The 8628-nt window shown below is 66.9% G+C and overlaps 1 protein-coding gene across 1 annotated transcript; it reads left to right on the forward strand.

Moving 5' to 3' along the window:
- The first annotated feature begins 859 nt into the window (after positions 1-859).
- Positions 860-6464, forward strand: ELFN1 (extracellular leucine rich repeat and fibronectin type III domain containing 1). The gene is made up of 6 exons (XM_077140269.1): positions 860-926; positions 1903-2098; positions 2249-2380; positions 2666-3014; positions 3193-3461; positions 3811-6464. Exons 1-6 carry the CDS (start codon positions 860-862, stop codon positions 6452-6454), a joined length of 3657 nt encoding a protein of 1218 aa, XP_076996384.1. The 3' UTR covers positions 6455-6464.
- The last annotated feature ends 2164 nt before the right edge of the window (positions 6465-8628 follow it).

Consider the following 8628-nt stretch of genomic DNA (forward strand, 5'->3'; position numbering starts at 1 on the left):
AGGGGCAGCCAGGGTGGGGGGTGGGGGCAATCGGAGAGTGGCAAGGCCAGATCCCGAGTGCTGGGGGTCCTGGGGTCTGGGGTCTGGCCTAAGTGGGGCAGAGGGGACATCACTAGTGGGGGCTGAGCAGGGAGAGGGCAGGACCCGCGCTCCCTTCATGGAAGTTCCCTCCGCTGGGTGGGGGCTGGATTGCGGGGTCCTGGGTGCTGAGGAGCCTTGTCCCAGTGGGGGACGCGTGGATGCGGGCGCAGCTCGGAGGCAGAGCCCAGGCCGTGGCTGGTGGGCCGGCGCCAGGGGTGAAGGAAGAGGGGAACTATGGCTTCTGGTTCGTGGGCGAGGTGGGATGTGGCCTGAAGGCTGCCTTAGAGAGGGGTACCGGCGGCTGCTGGAGGATGAGCCGGCCACAGGGACACTTGGGGGTCAAGGCGGGGAGCTGAGTGTGGTTGGCAAAGGCCAGGGGGACAGCAGTGCGTGGTCACTTGGAACCCAGGGCAGGAAGTGCCCAGAAGGAGCTGGGGGCAGCAGGAAGCCGAGGCGGGCAAAAACCGGAGGCAACCTCTGGATATGGGGAGCAGGGTCACAGGTGGCCCTGAGAAGAGGGTCGTGGGGGGTGCGGAGGTGGGCTGGAACACGCAGGCGGCTCTTTTGAAAATATCTGCCACGAGGGGAGCGGGGGGTGCTCACAGAACTGCGGTCCCACAGCTGCACCAGCACCAGGCCTTCGGCTGATGGCCACAGTGCCCGGGGACCGTGGTGTGGCCAGAGCAGGCTGACCGCGTGCAGCCACGAGCTCAGACCAACAGTTGTCTGCGGACAGGAGCGATCAAGCGGGGTGGGGGGGGGAGGGAGGTTCTCGGGCATGGGGCGGTGTGGCTGGAGCGAAGCCCAGCGGGGGGGACATGAGTGGTGGCTGGGCGAGCGGATGAGTGACTCAGTGAATGAGTAAACCACAGAGGGAGCGGGTGGAGGAACGAGTGAGTGAATGAGTGAGTGACTTCCAGAATGAGTAAGTGAATGAATGAAGCCCAGCAGATTGAGTGGGTGCATGAATGAATGAACAAGCAAGCGAATTACAGAATGAGTGATGACTGAGTCGGGGGGGCAAGCCCTGGAGGGAAGGGCAGATGGGGGGGTCTGCTGATAAGGGGGGAGGGGTACAGCCTCTGCCTCGGGGCGTGGGGCTCTGAGGGGACGTAAGGCCTGCGAGGGCTTTCTGGGGGGGGGGGGTGTAAGGGCACAGTGCCAACAGGCTGGATGGGACAGGGGCAGCGTGTGACCATAGACAAGTCCACCCCATCCCTAGGCCTCAGCCTTCCCATCTGTAAAGTGGGGTGTGGCATAAGGCTTTTGGGGTGCTCCAAGGCTGAGGTTTGGGGGTGTAGAAGGGGCAGGGTCAGTGCTTCTGGGGGAGGGGCCCAGTCTTCCCCCCAGCTAGGCTGCTTGTGCTGGGGGTGGGGGACAGTCAGCAGGTCCACACCCCCCTCCGAGGGCACCCAGCCCTGCCACCCCCAGCCCACACTCTGGCCAGCCCGATGGGCAAGGCCCCTGCTCCCCACTGCTGCCTCCCCGGGCAGGGGTCAGGCTGCCGCCCAGCACCACTGACAGGTCCCAGGCCCAAAGCACAGACCCCTGGACAGTCACACAGGGGGTGAGGCAGGGAATCGGGGGCAGGAGAGAGCCTGGGCCACGCCTGTGGTCTGGGAGGTGCCGGCACACCCATGCACACCTATGCACACTCAGGCAGAGGAGTGTGTTCATGCACACATACATGCAGTGCACACTCACAATGCACATGCACACACGCACAATGCGTGCCCACATGCACAGGCACACACCATTCTGCACGCTGACTCTCGACTGGGAGGTTCTGGGTGTACTCTGAACTGCACACCCACTGCACAGCCACACCCAGCCGTGCCCCAGCGCACGCGCAGACCCTCCCAGGCCAGGTGCTCGAGCCCTGCCCACGTCTGTGCCCTCGTGCACACAAGCAGACGCGGCCGCAAACAGACAGGGCCCGGCTCACGGGCAGGCCCCTGGCCCTACAGCCCCGCCATGCACCTCGGTCGGCCCTGCAGCTGCCCCACTATGCACCTCGGTCGGCCCCACCCCGTGGGGATTCTTGGGGCCTCTTAATCCTCCTTGACTCTGGGCTATTCTGAGCAAGAGATTTCAGGTGCTTACGCCATGTGGCTGAGGCGCCAGCGCCCTAGACGGGCCTGCAGCTCCCACCCCCCTCCCTGGGCAGAGGCCAGGCTGCGGTCTGCACCCTCAGCTCAGTGGCCGCGGCCAGGACAGAGCGGGACGCACGGAGCGCGGCTGGGACAGCACCTGTGGGTGACCCTGAGCCCAGCCCCGGGCGGCTGGTCCCCGGGGGGCCGTCAGGCACGGGGCAGGCTGTGGGGGGCTGGGGCTAAGCTCCCAGAAGGGCATCCCGGGGATGAAGCTGACAGCAGGAGCCCCCACTGACTGCAGTTTATAGCACGAGCACCCCGTTTTCCTCGGCCTCCCCCACAGGCACACCTCACCGCACCCTGGAGCCATTCTGACCTAGCCAAGGGAGGTCCACGCTGCCGGGAGTCACGCGGGGCCGCCTGCCAAACTCCCCGCGGTGCAGGACCTCCCCCACCCCACCCCCCGCTTTCGCTCCTCTTTCCACCTGCAGTCGGCTTTTCCCTGGGAGCCAGACCAAAACTGTGCTTCACAAAGTTTCCAAAGGAAAGGAGATCCATTGCACTTCATTCGACTCCTGTCCCCTAGTTTACACCTCCTCAGTGCAGGCGTCAGTGTCGGTGACAAACACGCAGCTGACCGCCTGCCAGGTCGGAGCATCCCAGGGCGGCTGCAAATCCAACGGGCAGCCGCACACCCACCCCTCTGCCGTGCGCGAGGAATACGGGGGGCCGGCCCGCACCTGGGGACCTCCTGCTGCCTGCGGAGGAGCCTCGGGGGAGCTCAGCCCAGCAGCCACCTCTGTCCAGCGTGCCCGGCTGCACCCACCTGAGCACACCCCGGTCCACTGGAAGGGCCCACTCCCCCAAAGAGCTGACACCCCCTTGGCATGTGTGCATGCGGGGGGGGGGGACAGAGAGAGGAGCTGCTGTTGGAGGGGGGTCTGGGGGGCCACAGGTGGAGGTTCATTTGGGGAAACTGAGGCCCAGAGGGTCCTGACGTGCCTGGGGACCCACATAGCTGGCGAGCTCGAGCCAGGAGCCTGGCCACTACGCGTCCCTGCTCAGTGCCTGGGCTGGGAGGGGCGGGGGTGGGGTGCTCTGGAAGGTTCTCTGGCGGCAGCTGGGCTGGGTGTGCACTGGCCGGCAGCTTGGAGTGCCCCCTGCAGGCCGCCGCCCGCGCCAGGTCTCCCAGGTCAGGCCGTCAAGGGCAGGTCTGCGAGGTGAAGGCAGCCTGAGGGCCAGGGGAGCAGCTGGGGCCTCGGGGTCTCCCTGCGCATGGCAAGGGAGGTGAGACCGCTGGCAGGCAGCCCGCGGCCCCGGATTCCACAGCCACAAGAGTTCTGAACCCAGCCAGGCAGCTGGCATCCCTCCCATCTTGCAGGTGGGGAAACTGAGGCCCGGGGCTTGACGAGAGCAGGCAGTGGAGGGGGTGACGGGGCTCAGACCTGGGTCCTGCCCACCCCTTGACTTCTCTCCCACCCCCCACCCTCCGGGCCAGATACAGCCGCCATGCCTCATCTCAGCATCCCCCGACCCCTTGAGCAGGCACCCCGATTTTCCCCCGTGTCTCCAATGGACTGGGGTCTGAGCATCCCGTGCAACCCCTTGACCGGCTTTCTCCCCTTTTGTCTTGCAGAAGTCACGTCTGCGGAGCAGGAGGAGCTGCTGGGACACCAGGCCATGGGGCGGGCGGCCTCGGTCAGCGGCCGCGGGCAGGAAAGCATGGGCCGCGGGCAGTGAGGGGGAAGAGCTGGCTCCCTGCGCGGCCATGCGGCTGGGGACGCGACACCTCTGACGGCGCAGGCACCCTCGGCTCTCCCCGCCGGCCTCCGGAGACTGCCCGGTCCCCCCTCCGTTCCCCGGGGCGGGCCAAGCCGGCCCTCCTGCAGGGGCCGCCCCGATGGCCACGTGCCGGGGGGGGCGTGCTCTGGGTGTGGGTGGCGGCGGCGACGCTGCTGCACGCGGGCGGGCTGGCGCGCGGCGACTGCTGGCTGATCGAGGGTGACAAGGGCTTTGTGTGGCTGGCCATCTGCAGCCAGAACCAGCCGCCCTACGAGGCCATCCCGCAGCAGATCAACAGCTCCATCGTGGACCTGCGGCTCAACGAGAACCGCATCCGCAGTGTGCAGTACGCCACGCTCAGCCGCTTCGGCAACCTCACGTACCTCAACCTCACCAAGAACGAGATCGGCTACATCGAGGACGGCGCCTTCGCGGGCCAGTTCAACCTGCAGGTGCTACAGCTGGGCTACAACCGGCTGCGCAACCTGACGGAGGGCGTGCTGCGGGGCCTGGGCAAGCTGGAGTACCTGTACCTGCAGGCCAACCTCATCGAGGTGGTCACGGCCAGCGCCTTCTGGGAGTGCCCCAGCCTGGTCAACGTCGACTTGTCCATGAACCGCATCCAGCGGCTGCACAGCGCCACCTTCGCTGGGCTCACCAGGCTCTCTGTGTGCGAGCTCTACAGCAACCCCTTCTACTGCTCCTGCGAGCTGCTGGGCTTCCTGCGCTGGCTGGCAGCCTTCACCAACGCCACGCAAACCTACGACCGCATGCAGTGCGAGTCGCCACCGCTCTACTCCGGCTACTTCCTGCTGGGCCAGGGCCGCCCCGGCCACCACGGCCACCGCAGCATCCTCAGCAAGCTGCAGTCCGTCTGCACCGATGGCGCGGACACGGCGGGGCCCCGCCCGGGCCCTGGGCGCTCGCCACCCCCGCCGCCCCCACCGCCGCCACCCGAGCCCAGCGACGTGCCCTGCGCCGACGACGAGTGCTTCTCCGGGGACGGCACCACGCCGCGGGTGGCCGTGCCCACGCTGGCCCCCCAGGCCGAGGCCCGGCCCCTCATCAAGGTCAAGCAGCTGACGCAGAACTCGGCCACTGTCACGGTCCAGCTGCCAAGCCCGTTCACCCGCATGTATACGCTGGAGCAGTTCAACCACAGCCGGTCCTTCACCGTGTCCAAGCTGACCAAGCCCCTGGAGGAGATCCGCCTCACCAACCTCCACGCGCTCACCAACTACACGTACTGCGTGGTGTCCAGCAGCTCCGGGCTGCACCACAACCACACCTGCCTCACCATCTGCCTGCCCCAGCCGCCCGGCCCCCCGGGCCCCGGGCCCAGCCCCTCCACGGCCACCCACTACATCATGACCGTCCTGGGCTGCCTCTTCGGCATGGTGCTGGTGCTGGGCGCCGTCTACTACTGCCTGCGCAGGCGGAGGCGGCAGGAGGAGAAGCACAAGAAGGCAGCCGCGGCGGCCGACGCTCTGAAGAAGACCATCATCGAGCTCAAGTACGGGCCGGAGATGGAGGCGCCCGGGCTGGCGCCGCTGGCCCAGGGCCCGCTGCTGGGCCCCGAGGCCGGCACCCACGTCCCCTACGAGCCCAAGGAGTACCAGCTGGTGGACAGCGGCAGCACGCCCAAGGTCACCAAGGGCGACTACATGGAGGTGCGCGCAGCCGAGCAGGCGCTGGGCCCCGACGGCCAGGGCTCGGCGGCCGAGATCTCCACCATCGCCAGGGAGGTGGACAAGGTCAACCAGATCATCAACAACTGCATCGACGCGCTCAAGTCCGAGGCGGCCGCCTTCCCGGGCGCCAAGGCGGGGCCCGCCGAGCCGCCGCTGGTGCTGCTGGCCGAGCCGCTGGCCGCCAAGCACGGCTTCCTGGCGCCCGTCTTCCAGGACTCGCTGGCCCACGGCCTGCAGCGGCACCCGGGCCTGGACACGGCCCCCGCGCCCGCGCGCAGCCCGCGCGCCCTCCGCACCGACCCGACGGCGGCCGAGGCCGCGTACATCGAGAAGACGTCGCCCGCCGCCGCCATCCTCACCGTCACGCCCGCGGCCGCCGTGCTGCGCGCCGAGGCCGAGAAGGCCCGGCAGCTGGCCGAGCACCGGCACTCGTACCCCGGCCCCCACCCCGCCGAGCCGCCCGCGCCCCCGCCGCCGCCCCCGCCGCCGCCGTCCCTCGCCGGCCTGGGGGGCCGCAAGCCGTCCCTGCTGGAGCCGCTGACGCGGCCGCGGCCGCGTGACCTGGCCTACTCGCAGCTGTCCCCGCAGTACCACCACCTGGGCTACGCGTCCAGCCCCGAGTCCGGCTGCGGGGCGCCCCACGGCATCTGGGGGCGCTTCAGACTCAGCCGCCGCCGGCCCAAGGACCGCGAGGAGTTCGTGGCCGCCGGGCACGCGCTGCGCAAGAAGGTGCAGTTCGCCAAGGACGAGGACCTGCACGACATCCTGGACTACTGGAAGGGCGTGTCGGCGCAGCACAAGTCCTGAGCCCGCCGCCCCCCGCGCCGCGCCGCCCCGCCCCGCCGGCCGCCGGCCGCCGCCGAAGCCCGCGCGGGTCCGGGGACAGCGGGGAGGCGGGCCGGGGGCAGGGCGGCGGGAAGCGGAGGGCAGCGGGCTGGCTCCCGTCACCGGACGCCCGGGCGGGCGTGGGCGCGCGCGCACACACACATACACACGCACACAACGCGGGCTCACACTGTGCGCACACAACGCGGGCTCACACTATGCGCACACAACGCGCACACACAACGCGGGCTCACACTATGCGCACACAACGCGCACACACAACGCGAGCTCACACGGTGCGCACACAACGTGGGCTCACACTATGCGCACACAACGCGGGCTCACACTATGCGCACACATACACTGCGCACACAAATGCGCGCTCAATGTGCACACAACGAGCGCGCACATACACACAAGGGACTTCAGAATACTGTGGCTTGGGGATGGGGGTGGGGGTGGGGACTTTTTTCCTTAATTTCCTTCCTTTGATTCTTCTTCGCCTTTCTGTTCTTTTCCTCTCTCGTTTTCTCCTTATTTTATTCCTTTTTTATAAAAACAATAATAATAAACTAAAGTTCTTTAAGCAGGCATGAACCGCGGGGTGCGGGGGCGCGGCGGGGCTGGCCACCTCGCGCCTGGCGTGATGGCGCAGTCCGTGGGTTTCGCAGAGCCTCTGTCGGTCTCCGCTGCCGTCCCCAGAGACCAGGAGAGCGGGTGCAGGCGGCCGCGCGGTCTCGGGGGTCCTGGAGCCCCGTGGGACTCGGGGGTGGGGGCGGCCCCAGGGATGGCTCGGGGCGGCCAGAGGGCGGGGCTTGGAGGGGTGTCCGCCGCCCACGCACATTGTACACGGTAGCCGTTCTATTGTACAGAAAAAATATTTCTATATTTGCAATGTTTGCTGTAAAATGAGAAAGAAAAAAAGGACTATGTCTACTAAAAAAATCTGCAAAGGAAAAAAACATACTGGCTTCCACTGAGTTTTTTTTGGGGGGGTTGAGGGAAAGATCTGGGGTTTTGTCGGGAGGAGGGGCTGGCTGTGTTGACTTGGCCTTGGGGCGCGTGGGTGGGAGCCCTGGGGAGGGCACCATGGGGCTGGAGAGTGTCTGAGCTTTGGGGGAGTGGTGGAAGGAAGCAGTGGCCGGTGTGAGGGGGGTCAGGACGGGGTGTGTGTGACCCCACGTTTGTGCACAGCCCTGGAGGCGGAGTAGGTGTGAGGTGGTCTGTGGCAAGCTGTTTGAGTGTGCTGGGGAGGTCTTTAGCGGTGTGCATTTGCGTGTGCATGGGTGTGAGCTTGAAAGGGTCAGAGAGTGTGGGGCCCCCTCGCTGTGATGGCCAGAGTCCCCTGCAGGGAAAGAGCCCTAGCATCCCCCTTCTGTCAGCCCCCAAGGGCCCTGCCCCAGTCCCCATACCCTGCTGGCCCCTTCACAAACCATTTTGTCCATCCCCCTGCCTTCAGGCAGCCTACTCTGGGGTTGCCCCAAATGCTAGTGCTCAGGTCTGTGTATGAGCAGCACTAGCTTATTCCAGTTTTCCAGAGACGATTAGGGTCCTGACCCCCAGCCCAGAGAAAGCCCCCTTCACAGCTGACCTGAGTGCTTCTTGCTGCTTCTACCACAGCGCATGTCTCTTCCTGCACTTGGGAGCCAGAGCAAGAGGAAAGCAGCTGCCTGCCCCCCACTCCTGGCACCCCCACCCCGGCCCCAGCCAGAGCTGCTCCTCATGAAGGGGAGAGGGGCATGGACTGCCTCGGGGCTGGCCCTGCCTGAGATGGGGGTGCCGGCACCCCGACGTTGGAAGACTGAGCAGCACACCTGTCTCACCTGGCTGGGGAGGCCCCTCCCTCTCCTTTCTAAGGGTCCTGGTTGCTGAACCCCCCACCCAGACTCTCTGTCCCGGACCCCCAGTCACAAGCTGAAATTCTGGCAAAGACCCTGGGAGGCAGGAGGTGGGGGAGCTGGAGCGGGATCCCGGGGCCCATGGTGGGAGGGCTGTGAAACTAAGGGGGCAGGGGTTCAGGATGGGGTGGGTCATCATGAAGGCCTCCAGCCGGACTCAGCAGGTGGGCCGAGGAGGGAGGGAGGGATGAGGGGAAGGGGTGAAGGAAAGGGCTGTCAGCCTCTGCTTACATACTCTCTGCCACAGGAAGCTCACCC

The sequence above is a fragment of the Tamandua tetradactyla genome, chromosome 23, assembly GCF_023851605.1.
Source record: "Tamandua tetradactyla isolate mTamTet1 chromosome 23, mTamTet1.pri, whole genome shotgun sequence".
NCBI lineage: Eukaryota > Metazoa > Chordata > Mammalia > Pilosa > Myrmecophagidae > Tamandua > Tamandua tetradactyla.

Bases quoted from the DNA above. Each gene is read 5' to 3' on its own strand.
- ELFN1 (XM_077140269.1), top strand. From the start codon at position 860: ATGGGGCGGTGTGGCTGGAGCGAAGCCCAGCGGGGGGGACATGAGTGG. The intron at 2,381-2,665 runs GTCAGGCACGGG...TTCCACCTGCAG, and splicing joins CGGCTGGTCCCCGGGGGGCC to TCGGCTTTTCCCTGGGAGCC. The intron at 3,015-3,192 runs GTCCACTGGAAG...GGACCCACATAG, and splicing joins ACCCACCTGAGCACACCCCG to CTGGCGAGCTCGAGCCAGGA.